Below are 17106 nucleotides of genomic sequence, written 5' to 3'. Positions count from 1 at the left end.
CTGAAAATATTTTGGTGGTTCGAATTCTAAACTTTTCAGTGGGCTTCTATAGACTTTTATGCAGACAGACACTAAAAAATAAAAAAGCATGTTACCATGACAACACAAAGAAAGCTGAAGGAGGAGGGCAAAATATAACTACTTGATAGGGCAAAGTTTTTAAACCATAACAGCTGGAAGCCAAAAACATATTTACAGTTTCTTTTTTTTTTTAAACAACAATCAATTCATATTAAAAGACTTAGGATCAGTTACAGTTTCATTTTCTGTCCCAGTCCAGGAGACCAGTTTGTTTTTGACTCATTTATAACAAGACAAGGGATGGTTTATATTACAGCTCACTTATGGAGGTGGTCTGGAGTAAAAAGCAAAGACACGAGGAAGGTGAGCGAAGAGAGGGCGAAAGGCAACAACTACAATTAATTAACTTTAGGATTAAAAATGGACAGGTCAAAGACAGGAGAAGGAGGCCGTGTGTCTTGGTAGATAGTGTTTGGACTTTAGAAGTCCCCCGTGTCCCTGTCGTCTGCTCGGCGGGACTCTGACCTGCCGTTCATTCCGTCCCTCCTGTCTCTGTCCCGGGACTGGTCCCGAGATGAGCGCTCGCGATCCCTGGACGACCTGCGGGACAAAGACGTATTACAACCTCCAGAGACAGAGGCAGACAAAGTTGTGTCCAGGTCACATTTACATTCAAACATAATGACTTGGTATGGAAAGGGTTTATTGTAAGAATAAAGAATATTACAGAGAATGGAGACAAAGAGGTCTGCCCAGGCATCCAAAAAGGTCTAAATTTAACACTATTCATAGTTTATAGCAGAACAAGGTCTAGGATTTGTGAGAACTTATCGATGCACGTCTGACTCATGATAAGAGAGCGCCTCACTTCAGAATAATCTTCCACATTAAACCATGTTTGGAAGATTGAGACGTGAGTTTATTCAAGACTTTGCAGCTTTCTAAGCGCAGTAAGACGTTAAAATAATAAAACGATGTCTGTTCAGGTGACGCGCTGCCAGAATAACCCCAGTCTGAGCAGGTTAAGTATATGTTGAACCAGCATGATTTAGGCACAAAAATGTGGTGGAAAATAAAGCAAAAGAAAACGCCATTAAAACAGATATACCAGCATACTGCTCATTGTTCCAGGCAAGTCTAATAGGACACGATTATAATCATTTTACATCATATTTAATGTAAGAAATTAAAATGTGTAAATAGAGAATTTTCTATTACTGATATATGGCATTTCTTGAGTGGGTACAACATACAAAAAAGTACAAATAGAAGAAAAAAATATATAAAATTACCCCCAAAACTGAATCAAACTGCAGATTTTGTGTCCTAACTGTTTGATGAAACAATAATTTTATCAGCCTCATAGGTGTTCCTCTTCCTCTGCTTGTTTTAACCCAATCAATTCAGTGACAACAAGTCAGACAACTTTAAATTAAAACTCGTTCTCAGGAACACATTACAAACACGGAGCTGGATGTTTTTGTCAGAACACTGAATAAAATACAATCTGTATTTACTTGTGTCTTGAGCTCGGCTCGCGGCTATCACTGTGACGATGTCCTCGGCTGCGGGAGCGGGAGCGGCTGCGGTGTCGCCTCTTGCGCTCCCTGGAGCGGGAGCGTGTGCGCCGCTTCTCCCGTGACGTGGAGCGGGAGCGCCTTCTTCTGCGGTCACGTGAACGAGACCTGTAAACACGTTGAATGATACCTCAAGTTTAGCTTTAATCTCATCGTTCATTTGAACAAATATATTAGGAGGAATCCTGTCGAAATAGTGACAGACAGGAAGAAAGAAAAGGATGCATAGGTTTCCTCCCCACCTTCTATGCTCTCTGCTCCGTGATCTGGTCCTATAAAAATGAACAAAGATAATATAATAAGATAAAATGTATCAACTGAATCCTCATAAACATTGCCAGGATTTTAATTTATGCACTTACCTTCTTTTCATCCTTTCCTCCTTCTCCCTTTCTTCTCTCCTCTTTAAGCGCTCCTGGTTCCTCTTCTCTTGCTTCTCAACCACAGTTTTCTAATCAACAATTAAAAAAACATTAATGGAGAAGCTACTGGTTCAGTAAGTCTGCCAATAATTCCCTCTATGTCACTTTCTAACACATCGAAAGTCCATTAAGGTAAAACTTTAATGCTGCATACCTTTAGTTGGTCCAGTTTTTCTCTGATCTGAATGAAGCCCAGATGAAGTTTCCCACCAAAATGATCAGCCAGACGACGATCGTTGTCATGAAGACCTAAGTAAGCAGAGCAAACCTCGCACACCCGAAGTTTTTGTTGCTGAAAGCTGGAGGCCGGCATGGAGTTTCGATATTCTTCCTGAGAGGGAAAAAAAAGGGAATTCAAGGCTCAGAAGGCTAAAAATTTAAGAGCAAAAAAAAAACCCAATGTGTTACACTTGGCGCAAGATGACTTTTTTTTAACTCACCTCTGCATCCTTTTTCTTGGTACGGACTTTCTCCACTTCCTGTAAGACCTTCTGAGCCTCGTCCACATTCCCTTCAGCTCCAAGCTGCTCAGCCTTGGCCAGAAGCTTGCCTATTTCCTCATTCAGCTCATGCACCTTCTCTGCCTAAAATACAAACACATACATAGGAAAACCGTTACTGAATGAAGACGGAAGACGCTTCATGTGCTCTACAGATCCTGTCATATACCTTTGCTGCCACCTCGGCACTGATCTCTTCCTGGGTCTCAGCCAGACGCTTCTTGGCGAGCTCTGTTCTTCTGTCACAGTCGGCAATGAACGACTCCAGGTGATCCACTGCCTTTAGAGGTGAGAAAAACAACAGATAAACTAAACCGCACAATGCATTTGATGATGTAGATGTTCAGAAACTTGTGTGGACAATTAAAAACTGATCCTTATCATGAAAAGCTCAACTAAGTTATGAGCTGAGAATCATTTTAAACTGCTCACACATGCATTATTAAGTGAACGGCATCACTTACATCAAGTTCAAAGAAAAGATCCCTCTCCTTGGAAGCTATTTCATAATCTGCCCGAAGCGCCAAGTCATGGATCTTTGTGCATTCCCCCAGGTCCATACGCTGTCAAAAACACAGCCAGACATGAATCAAACTTAAAAAATAAATATATAAAAAATATAATACTTAGAAATAAATATAAGGGGTTTTATTGGTGATGTCTTGATCAAATCTAATTTTTTTAAGATTTCCAAAAATTTTAACAATGATTAAAAGAAAAAATAAATGTTTTTAACAGTTAACATTTTAAGTAGAGCTCACTTACAGTTCCAGACAGGATGTCATGTGGACAGCAGTTGAGAAGATGACTTTTGCAGACTCGCTCGTCCGTGAACTTGACCCTCTGCCGCGTCTCGTCTCCTGAAAAAGTCCAAAAAAGCAACAGTGAGAAAGACCTTGCATAATTCACACTGAGGGCGAGGTATCCAGAGCATTAATATACGTCACTGTAACTGAAGAAATACGTCAACATGACTGGACTCAAAGATTTTGGTCCAACTAAATGATTAAAAAGCAATTTTCAACACTTGAAAAATAATATATTTCTCTGGGTTTCCTTTGTATGAATAACCGCTTCTACAGGACTGTTTTCAGACATTTTAATATTATTGTTAAGGTAAAAAACGTGCAGTACAATAGATGTGTGTTGTACTCAATGTTACTCTTGGTGCTTACCTTCAAACCTCAATAAAAACAAGGAACTGTAAGAGCCTCAGTTTGAGTTAACCTGTTTTAAGGCTCAGTGTTTACTGTGAAATGTGGAGCAACAAATGACAGCTAGTAGGGGCGCAGCAAAATGTTAAAATGTGAACTACACTCCTTCTTTTGGCTTATTGTTTTTTACTGCAGCAAAGATGGTTATTATAACTATTAACATAAACGTATCACGTTCATACACATGTCCTCACCAAGCCATGTATAAATACAAACACTGAAAAGACATTTAAAGCAAAATGCAAAAGAAATCGAAGGGGGGAAATAAAACCAAAAATAACGTGTTTATACACACTGCGATCTGCACCACATACTGTACCCTTCTGCATCTTCAACACCTCAGCTGCAGAATTTTAAACCCGCTGTGGAAAAGTATAAATGGGAACAGTTTTCTTGCCCATACCTGTAGTAAGAAGTTGGGAGTCATACACAAGTCAAGTTGTAAATGAAGCTAGCAAAGTTTTTGTGTGGACTGCTAAACAGACGTGTAATATGTGTAGAAGACTGAGAACTGCTTGTGTGGACATAGCGCGACTAGACGTCTTAGCTCAAGATATGTAACACTACTCCAAATGCCACTGGAGAGTTACCAACTTGTATATTTATTTGTATTTAAAAAAAAAAAAACTACAATAGCTTCCGGAAGGCAAACAAAAATGTTTGGATATTAATCATAACAGCTTTAAAAATTATGTGTGACTCACGGCTCGATGAACATGAGGCTTTTCTGCAACTCCTTTGCAGATTGATGTAGGCTGGCAATGATACACTGAACCTTAATGAATAAAATAAAGGGGCCACAATTGTTCAGTTTGTATGCAACAAATGTATGGGAAGAATTTGATATCAATCTTTTCACACATACACCCACAGACTCACAACACAAATTCACTCTCATTGAACAGATGGACATAGCAGCTTGTCAAAAGATCAACAGGGCTGCAATTTCACTCAAGCTACTGTCACAATGAAAGTTTTGCTCATAAAATGGCAGGGCAGCTATTAAAAGCCATTTTCTACCCACAGCAATAAGACCTCATGACTATGGTCATTTAATGTTACCATCCTCATGGCTAAAGTATAAACTTAAGTAATTCTGATAACTAAAAATGTAAATTATTTTTAAAATTACTGTGTACAAACAACATAGGATTACCTTTCTTGATACTAACTCACATATGTGCACTTAAATGTCTTAGCATATATGTTGATCAAAACGCATTTATAAGTTATTAGAACAGAGTCGACTCATGTTTACACATGAAACATACTATTCAACATTACATACTGTATATATGATAAAACAAAGCAAATTCAACTAATTATACCCTAGCAAATGAGGTCCATGAAAAGTAAAGTTATGGACACTCAACTCGTCATGCATGCCTGTGAGTGAGATTATAAATTACATTATTTTTTTTAATTATTTTTTTTTTACAAATCACAAATTTGTAAAAAAAAAAGTGTGGGATACTCTTGTCCAGGTTTGACCACTCTAAAATTTGTGGTTTTTGAACTGGACCTAATGTAAGGGAGTCAAGGCCACAAAACGCATTCATTTGAATGGCCTGTTTTTTGAGTTTTACAAATATAGAAAGAAGACTTAACAGATCGCATTGTGTTTTAAAGAGTGTGTTTGGTGTAGGATATTTCAGTCCAGGTTTGATCAGTGAAAGCCTTACAATTTAAAGTAGTTCAGATGCCAAAAGTAGTGAAAATAGCCCTTTATTCACTGCTAACTTCAGCGCTGTTTTCGCAATAAACGCTACGCGAGCAAATGCTAACATAGCCAACATGCTAAAGATGATAAAGCGAAAACTTGAGTACATTTAATATAACCACAGCAGATGGAAACATTAACCCCTAAAGTTAATCGATGAATTAGGACTTGAATCCATCTATTTTGTATTTTAGGCAGCCCTTAGCGGTACATCCATTCATGCAGCTCTGTTCATCACACGACAACCACAAGCCAGCCTCAGCAAAGCCTCCATCTTGGCTAGCTCGCTAGTCCAGTTAGCATCTCACGGCGACTCACCGTCCCTCGCTGTTCCCATCAGCTGGTCGAGCAAAGCTCTCATTTGAGCTTGGGCAGACATTGTTGCAGGTGTTCCGTCGAAAGCTCGCTATATGTTCAGGCGACTGAAAACAGTTCCTCAGTTTGCTTACAGGGCTATTTGGATAATTTAATCATTCCACCATCACCGCTCGGAGCTTTTCGCTATTTTGTCAACTGGCCAGCTTCCGGTTAACATTAGGGAAATGACGTTAAACGTTTGATGACGCTGCATAGCCCGAAATCAGCCAATCATATTAATAGAAGACAGGCAACACAACCAATCACAGCGAGGATCAAATAGGTTTTTGATTCCCTAAGTAAAGACTTTCAGGTTGTGACTTTACGATGTCTGTTTTTCGTTAGTAATTTCCTCATTTAAGATATATTTTTGAGGTTAGGATAAAATTAGTTAACTTTAAAATCGTATTATAATTTGGATGCTTGATATTTTCTGAATTTAGAAGAATTTTTAAATCTAAAACTACCTGTCAGACAAATTAAAGGTGAAAATGTTCAACATGTTCGTACTTGTCTGTCATTTTTGGCTTGTTTGTTTACCAGCAAGTTTGTCAGACCTGCTGCTCAGTAGCTCCAGTGACTGCGGAAAATGACAGTGAGGAGTTAAAGTAAGTAAAACTTTTCCGAATTTTGGTTAGCTTCTTAACCTTTTGTCGTGGCTGCGGTTGCCTCAAATGGTTGGTTTTCGTCTTTGTGTCATGTTTACCCTGCAGTTTGGGGACCAGTAGCCGTGTCGTTCAACAGGTTAGCAAAAAAACAGTTATTGAACATTTCCCCCTATGTTAGCTTATTCGAATCAGACAGATGACATAGCTTAAGGATTAGATGTATTTTATGACCCTGAATTTGTTTGCTTTGCTCAATTAACTAAGTTTGCAGCGTGTTTTATTTTAATCATTCTGTTTTTTAGCTGTGACTAATAGCCCTGAGGTTCTTGAGCAGATAACAGGGTGTGCTACCTTGGTATAATAACAGTCTCTCTGGTTTGCTGCTTTTGTGCTGAGAAATCTCTGGAGTCAGAGCTGGCACGTCTGAATAGGCACAGATTTACAAATGTTGATGCTGCAGAAAGAGCTGACTGATGGATACTGCAGCCCCCATTGTTTTCATGCATTCATGTCTACTCTTTTGAATGCCAGGGAGTTTTGCCCAGTTATTTTTGCACATATGGACTTGTAATCCATTTTACACTTGGGGAACAAATGCAGATATAAGGTGTATGCCACCATGGGTGTAGCCACTCTTCATTAAATTAACCAGATTTAGGGCCATCGTAGTGTGGAAGCATGGTTTTGCTGTTATGTCTCTTCTTTTTCAAACAGGTCTGTAAAGCCAAGGAGGCAGCAATGGAGACTGCAGACCATGCCACTGAGGATGACCCTCTAAAGAGGGGAGAAGATGGCACAGAAACCGTCACAGCGCCGCCAGCAACAGAGCTGAAAAATCCAAAATGTAAAGAAGGCTTGGGTTGTTCCAGAATGTCCCGTTGGAGGACCGCAGCCTTCTTCCTTTCCTTGTTCCTCTGCCTCACTGTTGTGTTTGCCTTCTCCTTCATCATCCCCTGTCCTGTCAGACCACAATATCTTGTTACTTGGAACAGGACTTTTTCAGAAGCAGGTGTGTATTCCTTGCCTTGCTTGCTTTTTTTTTTTTTTTTTACCTTAGTAGTATCTTAAATGTGAAACTAACTACCTCTTTCTCGTTCTCTTACACAGGCACCTATGACTTCCTAGCTATTGAAGATGCAAGCAGTGACAAAGTAATGGATGTCCTTTTCGTCCTGAAAAACACAAACAGCATACAGAACAAATCGTGCGCTGATGCAGGTATGAAACCGTAAGCTCAGATTCATTTTGCAAGAAAAAAGAAGACAGATTGTTGACTTCTCTGCGTTGTGTTTTAAGTATGATGCAGATAAAGTCCATGTATTTTCCAGGCCTGCCGTCACCGTGTCTGTTTGTGTTGGCGGTGGACGGCACCGACGGAGATACGCTGTGGGAGAGGCCGCTGGATTCCGAGTTCCACTGGGCTCAGTGTGGTCTGGACCAAGAGGAAGACGACGCCTGGCACTGCCTGCTGTCCCATTCAGACAACCTCACAGCCATTGACAAACACACAGGTTAGTGATCCGACACAAAACTGGAGTTTAGCATTCTGAGACCTGAGCATTACCACTCGGACTCGTGGGCCAACATTCTGTTTTTACATGACTTGGATTCACAGTCTTCTTTTTATTGCCTGAAGGTGAAAGGTAATGATGTTTCTCCCAGTGTCAGTGTGTCTGTTTGTCTGTAGCTTTACCTCATGTCCCAGTGGACATATTTTAATAATACTATCAGAAAGTAATCACTGTTTGCACATCTGCAAATCATTAACTTTTGGAGTCAACCCAACATAAGATGCCCACTACAGCCAACGCAAAAATGGCTGTAACTCAGTCAGTTTTCACAGATATTGAACTAAAATTTGGTGCAGAGTTGAGATTAATCTCCAATAGAAACTCTGAGCACTGTTAGCTATTACACATCACAAGGTTTCACAATATTGCATGAGATCACGCATAACATAATTTACAAGGTTTGTCAAAAACCGCTATAACCCCTCTCTGCTTAGCAAAAGATGATTTTAGTTTAAATCTGGCTTGAAAGGCGGCAGGCGATATACATTTCTTCAAAGAATGCTTGGCCTTTAATGTTTTTGGTAAAGGTTTGTTGTTCTTTCAGAATACTGAAAAATTTCCATCTGTTGTTTTGATAGCTGGTATCTTCAACAACTTTCTCCTCTCGGCTTAGTAGCTTAGCTGTGTAGCTCAGGATGGACATAGCTTTCCACCTCCTTCTTGTGCACTCAGCTCCGTGATAACATCGCTCAGACATCTGCCTGATTACACTTAGGTGAGACAGTCAGTCTGAACGCTCTGTTCTTGGCTGATGCGTTTGTCAGGTCGTGTCGTTTGGCAGCAGCCTCGGCCTACCGGTCTGCCGAGCTCTTTGCCGGTTCTCAGCGTCCCAGATCTGGATGGTGACAAGACCGCCGATGTGGTGCTGGTGGCGTCAGACAACACACAGGTGATCCTTTCTATTAAGTTTGTAGCTACGTGTGCTAGTGTTTTACTTGTAGTAGTGTTTCTGACACCATGCTTATTTACGTTGCAATACAACACATGTATTTGTTGTGTACATGTACATGTTTTTGTTTTCCTCTTAGATATTAAATGTATTAAAATGATAAGCAGTTGGAGTAAAATCACATAACATTGCAGAAAAACACTTTTCTGATCTGCAGACTCAGGTGATATTGCTCTCAGGGAAGACAGGCGCTCAGATCGGTTCCACTGTGGTCCTCGGTTCCTTAAAGTCAGCCAGCCATCTCGTCCATCTTACTAAAGAGGGTTCTTACTACGTACTATTCCAAAAAGGTTTGTAACAGAAATCATCTGTTAGGAGAACAACAGAGTGGTCTATATCTTCTGTAAAAGCAGTGCAGTGCCAGGAGAACAGCCACAATAGAGCACCCTGAGAACTGAAAGCTCTGCCTCCCGTTCTGCTTTCAGAAACTCTAGGAACCACAAATAAACCTGCAGTTTGAGAGTGAAGTGCTCTTTGAGTATAATATGGAGCAATAAGATCTTTAACGTAAGATGGAGCTTGGTTGTTGAGTTTTGAATATGTTCAAAACCCCAAAAAACAAATCCAGTGCTTTTTAAAACAACGGTTCCTTCATCATTATATCTCGTCTTTCTACATTTTTAAGAACCTTTTAAGAACAAAAAGCATCCTGCCCCGGCACAGATCGTCCAATAACCTAATGATTACGGTTGCGTGACCCCTGGTGGCAGTAAGGAGTTAAGATGAATTCTCTCACAGACACAGGCGTGTACGGACTGGCGCTGTGGAAGATCGCTGCCAAGGCAGGATTGGGTCTGAGCCTCAAGAAGGACAAACACTTGGAGAAAAATGCAGACGCTGGAACGGGCCTCGTTCCCATTCATGAGTAAGAAGCAGTCTGCATTTATCACCTCGCTTGTTGACATGACTTTGATCTAAATCTTTGCTAATGTTTGATGTGATTTGATGTGACTCTGTAGGTCCGACGCCGTGAGTTTGCTCAGAACGAAAGACACAGATGATTCTTCCGACCTGCTGGTTGTGTCTGGGAATGAGGTGGCTTTAGTCGATGGAGGGAAATTAACGCCACGGTGGCAATTCAACACCAGCTCAATACTTGGGTAACTCCTCTTTCTTTTATTTTTTATTCCATTATTGTCTAAAATTTCACAGTAGTTTAATGGTGTCCCTTCATGTTGGCTGCTTTCTGTGATGAGACAAGTAGTAAAAAGGCTGCAGATTTCTGCTTGAGCTGTTTGATAATATGGAAGCTTTTATTGCAAAAGAATTTTGGGAAATCGCTGCCATCATCAGCGATGTATTTGTGGATAAACTTCAGAGGTGTGTCTTCTGATATGTTTAAAAAGAAATTACCTGAAGCGCAAATGGTTCATCGATTAAGAATTCAGCATAAATTGATCTGAAGCTGTTTTTAATTAATTGTTTGTTCTTTCCCGCTTCTCCCCTTTTAAGTAAACCCACAAAAGTATCTTCTCTCACTTCTAAATAATGTCTGGTTAGCAAAGTATCTCATGAACCAGTGGACAGATTTGAAGGACATCTCAAAGTAATAACTGGATGTACAGCTACAACTGAGTAACCTTCGGAGTCAACCCATTTCAAGATGGCCGCTACAGCTAATCAACATTAACAAAGACAGAAATGTCTACAATTCCGTAACGCAGCTTGTGAGATCTCAGTGTTGCACGTAATGTCGTTTACAAGGTTTTACCGTAACGGTTATAACTCCACGCCTTCTCAGCAGAATTGTTGTTTATATTCTGGTGTAAAGATGGCGGGTGGAATGCATCCCTTCAAAGAATGCTAAGCCTTTAATTACTGTATATCGCTGAACTGTAGTTTCTGCTTTTCAGAGAGCACATTAAATATAGATAAGTTAAGTTTTAAAAACATTTCCCCCTTGTTCTTTCAGCATCCCTTCCTTTGGTCACTTTAACAAAGATAATGTCCTTGATGTTGTGGTTGAAGAGGACATAGGTGGCTACAGAAAGAGGGTGAGTTAGTTTGCCGTCAGCCCTTGTGTTTATTTTCTCTGCCCTGATTTTCTGATATGCGTTTGAAGCGAACACTCCCGTCTGTGATGTCTGTAGATAATCATCCTGGATGGGAAGTCCGGCGGCGTGCTGTGGGAGGTGGACCTTCTCGCCAGCGCCAACTGTCCAAGGCCCGCCTCGGTTCACACCACCAAGTCCTACTCCATCTTCATGTTTTGGGGCTTGATGCCATCACAGTCCAACTCATCTGTAAGGACACGGCTGTCATGAAAAAAAGAATATATTTGCTGGCATCAAACTTGGTGACACAGAATTTCACAAACTGCTTTTTTTTTTTTTTCTTTTAGGAATCCTTACCGACTGATCGCCACTCCTACATGCTGCATCCCTTCTACCCTAAAGTTCTCCTGGAGTTCACCAACACCCTGGACCACATTGTAGCCTTCAAAGGTGCTTTTTGCTTTTACATCTACCTTGTTTTAGCTTAAGTACACACCCCCGTATGATGACAGATGACAGAGTGATTAGGAGAATGAGGAAAAAAAACCCGAGGTCAGATCTTTTTGTTTGTTTGTTTGTTTGTTTTAGCCACACTCATGGAGCGTGGCCGCCACGCTGCTTACCTCCTCTTGACGGGTCCTGAGAAGGAACAAAAGGAAGGTGCAGTTCTCCTCATCAAGCGCAAGCTGAAGCAGGACGTCCCCCTTTGCGAAGTTCGCTCAATCGACAACAGCGGGGGGTCGGCGACCAAAGAGGCGATCATGGAGGCTTTTAACCGACTCCGCTTCGCCGACTGGTGAAGGGGGCTTGTTTTGAGTTGACATACTTGGACTTTAAAACCAAAGCACGGTAGTCTTTCCAGCTGTTAACCAAAGAAAAGCATTTTTGTGTAGACGTTTTGAGCTTTATTTTAGGTGACAAGATTCTTCCAGACAGTTTTAGTGCTAAACAAGGGCGTTATGCCTTCAGACTTGATTGCACTTAAACTATCCAATCAACAAGCTGAAGGTGCCGTTTGCTGACAGACCGCTGATCTCCTGCTGAAAACGCTACAAAGCCTTCCTTGCTGTACTGTTATTAGTAAGTCCGTGCACCACTACAATGCTTCTCTAAGAGGTTAATATGCTGGATTATTATTTGAATCTATGCAACCGTTTTTTTTTTTAAAAGGTTGTAGACATGTCGCTGCTGGGGTTATTTTTAGACTGTTCCCAATTACAGTGGCCTTCAGAGAAATGTTACAGTGAAAAGCGTCGTTTACTTGGAGAAAATTAGTTCAAACTGTATGTTAAACAGATATAGTAAAAAAATAACCAAAATCAGTCAAAAGTCTAGAAACATTTGAGTGAGCACCGTATGCTTCATACATAATGAAATGTGAAACCCCGTCTGATCTAAAAGGAAACATTTTTTTTTATCATCGTGCTTGTTGAAACACGTCAATGAGACAGTTGACAATCAAGACATGAATGTTGGGGACTTCCTGAATCCAAGATGCTGTAATTTCAGCAGCCAGTTTCCAAGAAATGGCTCGGCTCTTAATTTGTTGTAGAAGAGAAATTTAACGGCGATCTCTGCTGATGGAGATTTTTGTCTGCGACTGCAAGTACTTTTATTCCATATCTTGGAAACTGAGCTGCCTTACTCGTTAAATCTAGACTCAAAACTGAGTCTCAAAGATTCACTTTAAGACTTAATGTTGTAAAGCTCTTATATTTTTTGATGTTTCACATTGGATATGTTAATGAAAAGGAGGTTCTTGCCTTTTTTTTCTTTCAACAATAATATATGGATCCTGTGGCGATGGACTTTATTGTGCTGACTTTATTTTTTTGCAATGAAATGTTTGAATTTGACAAAAAAAAAAAGAGAAATCTATTAAAATTTGTTAAAAAATCTAAAATGGTAGTGGTGTTTATCTGTTTTTTGTTACCTTTTTAGGAGCTTTTCTGGTAGAATCACCTACCTTGTCAGGAGCAGTCGTCCTTATCGGGACCAAATCCTGGTCCTAATATGTTGGAATGTCATTTTTTGGTTTAGGACTAAGATGTGAATTGAGTTCAGGTTAGGGTTACTCTAACCTGAACTCAATTCAAACAAGCACCTGTATTTTATACCACCTTTCTCATAAGCTCTGACAGAAATCAGGGAAAAAAATGCTAATAAAAGTGATGTTTTGGTGAGTCATTTGTTGTGAGCATAAAATGCAGAGTTTGATCAATAACGACTGTTATATGTAGAACTAGAATGAAGCACATATATTGTACAGTAGATAAAGCAAAACCAAAAGATGTCGGGTGTCAGTGGGAGGGACGGGAAAGCCAGCATGCTCCAAATTTGGATGCTGTAGTCCAACAAAGTCCAAATCACCATCACAGCACATGTAGAACTAAAATAGATATATATATATATATATAAATAATTTGAAAGAAAAATTAGATTTGCTGAACTAATGCAACATTACAAAAGTCTATTTTTTATGTAAATAAATTGTAGGCTTATTTTAAACCCCTGTTGCATTCTATTATTTTTTTTTACTTTATTTTATCATATTTAAATTCTGGATATTGTCCTGCTACTGCGCTTGGTAGCACATAAGTGTTATTTTGCTCTAAAATATAAATATATATATTTAAAAAGTAAGCAAATAAAAGTGATATGGCACAGTACAAAAAAACCCCAACTTAAAACAAAGGCAGACAAGCAAAGAGAAGAAAGATAAAAATACCAAATACTTAAATAAATCAAACAAAATGCAAACCATAAAATGAAGTATACGACGCACTTCAAAAACAGAGTTGCCCTACATATCTAAAGTTAAACTCAAAGATATAGTCATATAAATCATTGGTTAAGGGCCCGCGCATGCGCACTTTGAACTGCGTAATGACAGGGTGCGGAACATGACGTCACGACGCGCACAACCGGCGTGCAGCTGGGCGAACACATGTTCCGTCACTACAGTGAGAAATACACATCAGCGCTTGTGTAGTAACACAATGCTCGAGCCGCCGAAGGAGGAAAGAGGCTGGACTGTAAAATTTTCAAAATACCTTACGGGTCTGAGTAAATAACAAAAAAGTTATATTCAGCAAGAAAGCGCCCTTTTATCCCCGCAAACAATTTATAAGATCCAATAAAAACCCGGTGTTTTCTGCGCCTCCTCGCGACGTGGCTCGCAGACATTCCAACGCGAGTTCCTGGTTTGAATACACTTAGAAAACAGTCATAATTTTTTTCTACTGAATGTCATGGAGGGGAATGGAGAAAAAGCCTATTCACGTATAGAATCGCCCACCTGAGACATACATTGATATATATGTGTGTATTAATAATCAACAAAACGACTGACTTCCGCCTTTCCTAGAGTGACCGTTTGTGCGCAAAACATGAAATTTGACGCTAAAAAAATGAGCTGACGTAACTCCCGCACGGCTCTTAAACCGGGCCTCGGAGCTCCCCATCACTCCTCGGAAACCTGCGCGTGAGCAGCCCCGACACCTGGGAAACAGGCGAGTTTTACGAGTTCGCCGTTTCAATGTGACCCGCGCGCGCGTCCGCCATATCCTTACAATGGGACTGCACGGCTGCAGCGTCTGCGAACAGCAGCGCACAGCAGCGCACGCGCCAGGCGCTCGCGAGAGTCACAGCGACTTACGTTAACCGTGACCGAGCTCGAGCCCCTCTAGTGCGACAAAAGGTAAGGTTTATCTTGGTTTTTAACGATTTAAACACCACCCAAGGCGTGTAAAACGTGAGAAAATGTAAGTTGAGAGGAAATAGGTTAAAAAAAACGCTTAGCTGCTGTGTGAAAAAATGTAGTTTTTATTGTCTTTAAGCGACGGAACCTTTTTTTTTAATTGAAACTAACCTGTTCGTACAGTATAGAAACTAGCTCGTCTCGTCAGGAAATGACTTTCTGACCTGGAAGAGGAGGCCTTAATGTCGTTCAATGTCGTTTCAGACGTGTTGGCTGCGGCTGTCACCTGTTTGGGGCAAAACTCACCTTTTTACACGGAGTTCAAAATGAGTTTAATGAGCGGCGGTGTTTGTCGTTTTTAGTTCAGGAAGGGAGTGTGCCACTTTGCGTCAAGACCAAAAAAAAAAAAAAAAACTGGTTCAGGTGCCGCATGCGGCAAAAAAAAGCAGGAGTTTCTCCGAAAATTAATCCTCTGCAGGACCAGAACCGGCGGTCTGTCTGTGCGGATATTAAGACACGAACCTTGTGTGTGTGTGTGTTTATCGGTGTGTCTGCTGGAAACACACTCAGTGTTGTTGTTTTAAAATGGGTGTCGACGGGGGGAAATGTTGAATCTTTTCACGGTGTTTGCTCATCTTGTTGTTGACAGACGGTGAAGATGGCTGAGGAAATTAAGGCCAAACTTGAGAAATACCGCACCGCTCCCTTCGACGCCAGGTTCCCGAACCAGAACCAGACCAGGAACTGCTGGTCCAACTACGTGGGTAAGACACGACAAGGTCAAAGCGAGGCATTGTTGTCTCTGACAGCTCCACCTCAGTTCTGTTCACATTAGGCACCTTTTAATTTGATTTAGTAGGGTTTAATGCTGGCGTGGCAGCAAAAAGCCTGCACAGTGTGTCTGAATTTAAAATGTTTGGACTTTTAATATGAGCTCAGTCGGTTTGAGATTAATTTGTGACATGGAATGCCTCCTATCCCCTTTGTTTGCTTTATGTTTCCCCCCTCTGTTTGTGTATTTTTAGACTTCTACCGCTGTCAGAAAGCTCTGACTGCTAAAGACGTAGACACCGCCCCCTGTGAATGGTACAAGAGGGTCTACCAGTCCCTCTGTCCCATGGCTTGGGTAAATATTTCTTTTTCTCTACTAATTTCAAATGAAACAAACTGGATTGTTTAAAAGAAAAAGAGCAAATACCCCTGGTTCTTCCCACAACTAGGGAGGCAATTCAGCAGGGGTCAAATAACTTTCCTTTTTTTATGTTTGTTTTGCTCACTTATTCCCTGAAGTCTCAGTCCAGTCCAGCAAATCAAAACACAAGATTTAAAACTAGAAGCACTCAAGGAGCGCAAAGCTTCACCAAGACCATAGCGTCATTTAAATAAAATAGTCCAATGCGGATCACCACCAAAATCTAATGGTTTCTTGTGATAACCCCAACATTTCCTGAAAATTGAATCACAATCTTAGTAATCTTTAACAAACAATCCAACACTACTGAAAATATAACCTTTTTAGCAGAGTAATTAATCTTAGCTGAGTAGAAATTGTGTTCAGGTACATTCAGGTGTTAGTTTTTTAGTCTAAGAGCTTTCACATTGTTTAAAAACTGCTAAATATCGGCTGTTATTTTCATATTTTCTTTTAACATATTAAGACTCCTACAAGGTCAGCTTATTTATGAAGCACATTTACAAAACAACAGGTTGGAACCGAAGTGCTGTGACAATAATAATAATAATAATAATCATGCAGAAGACAAGTTAAAAATAAGCAGGGATTATCAGAGAGAATGTGACGTGAAGAATCCCGTCTTTTTATTTTGGAGGGCAGACTGTTCCAGAGTTTTGGGAGCCTCGGCTGAAAAAGCCCGGCCTTCTCTGAGCTTCGGTCTAGTTTTCGGGCCGACCAGAAGCAGCCGATCAGGAGATCTCAGGGCTGAGAAGAAACACGAGGTTGGAGAGACACGAGGAGTCAAGACCACAGAGGCGTTTATAAGTCGGTGTGAGAATTTTAAAACGAAATCGGCTGCAAGCGGAGGACTGACCGCAACAAGTAGTGCACTGCATGTCAAGTCAGGTTGTGATGAAAGCACAAATTATTCTCTCCTGGTCAGATCTAGTCTACGGGTGGAGTTTTTAGCGTCAGAAAAAGATGCTCAGTCTGGTTCTGGACAGGTCCAGAGCTGCAGCTTTAATCGTCTGCAAGAAGCTCAACTCGCTGATCGTTTTCCTTCTGATATTAAAATCAGAACAAAACATTTATAAACTCGATGCCTATTTTGTCCCACCTAGAAGCTTGTAATTAAAAAAGTGGATGGTTTGTCCCAATACCATTAGAACCATAATTCAGTTAATTATTAACCAGCGTTGTAACCAGTTATCTCTGAGCGAAGTTTAGGTTTTATTGAGCCAGCTCAGCTTTGTAGTACACCCCTCTGACCTTCAGGAGCCACTGAGCCCCCCCCCCCCC

At 40.6% G+C, this 17106-nt stretch overlaps 3 protein-coding genes across 7 annotated transcripts in view; 2 read left to right on the top strand and 1 right to left on the bottom strand.

Moving 5' to 3' along the window:
- Positions 1-128: 128 nt before the first annotated feature.
- On the bottom strand, positions 129-5988 carry luc7l (LUC7-like (S. cerevisiae)). Of its 3 annotated transcripts, XM_025006422.2 has the most exons (11): positions 5773-5922; positions 4439-4509; positions 3286-3380; positions 2985-3083; positions 2690-2800; positions 2461-2604; positions 2175-2351; positions 1961-2049; positions 1841-1870; positions 1539-1706; positions 129-621 (listed from the first exon to the last, which is right to left on the bottom strand). In XM_025006422.2, the coding sequence occupies exons 4-11, from the start codon at positions 3078-3080 to the stop codon at positions 501-503; spliced, it is 936 nt and encodes a 311-aa protein (XP_024862190.1). In that variant the 5' UTR covers positions 3081-3083; positions 3286-3380; positions 4439-4509; positions 5773-5922; the 3' UTR covers positions 129-500. The 3 variants fall into 3 exon arrangements, with proteins under 3 accessions (XP_024862190.1, XP_037836629.1, XP_017273995.1); XM_037980701.1 differs by having other exon boundaries at positions 3286-4509; positions 5773-5988; XM_017418506.2 differs by lacking the exon at positions 4439-4509 and having other exon boundaries at positions 5773-5988.
- A 281-nt stretch (positions 5989-6269) lies between these two features.
- On the top strand, positions 6270-12836 carry fam234a (family with sequence similarity 234 member A). The gene is made up of 12 exons (XM_017418238.3): positions 6270-6419; positions 7134-7428; positions 7527-7637; positions 7748-7930; positions 8755-8879; positions 9097-9229; positions 9678-9804; positions 9899-10039; positions 10852-10933; positions 11030-11182; positions 11281-11383; positions 11522-12836. Exons 2-12 carry the CDS (start codon positions 7158-7160, stop codon positions 11731-11733), a joined length of 1641 nt encoding a protein of 546 aa, XP_017273727.1. The 5' UTR covers positions 6270-6419; positions 7134-7157; the 3' UTR covers positions 11734-12836.
- Positions 12837-14321: 1485 nt separating this feature from the next.
- The window catches only part of LOC108237077 (cytochrome c oxidase subunit 6B1), a 3314-nt gene continuing 529 nt past the window's right edge, over positions 14322-17106 (top strand). The window contains exons 1-3 of one of the 3 annotated variants that reach the window (XM_017418273.3): positions 14322-14445; positions 15283-15397; positions 15659-15759. In XM_017418273.3, coding sequence (XP_017273762.1) covers positions 15292-15397; positions 15659-15759 — 207 coding nt within the window. In that variant the 5' untranslated portion in view covers positions 14322-14445; positions 15283-15291. Of the gene's footprint in view, positions 14446-14475; positions 14634-15028; positions 15179-15282; positions 15398-15658; positions 15760-17106 lie in introns of those variants that run through there. The other 2 variants (XM_017418271.3, XM_017418274.3) reach the window with 2 other exon arrangements.

The sequence above is a fragment of the Kryptolebias marmoratus genome, linkage group LG17, assembly GCF_001649575.2.
Source record: "Kryptolebias marmoratus isolate JLee-2015 linkage group LG17, ASM164957v2, whole genome shotgun sequence".
In the NCBI taxonomy this organism is placed as follows: domain Eukaryota; kingdom Metazoa; phylum Chordata; class Actinopteri; order Cyprinodontiformes; family Rivulidae; genus Kryptolebias; species Kryptolebias marmoratus.
The sequence above is the reverse complement of the archived record's forward strand: the minus strand, read 5'-3'. Positions and strand labels throughout refer to the sequence as shown.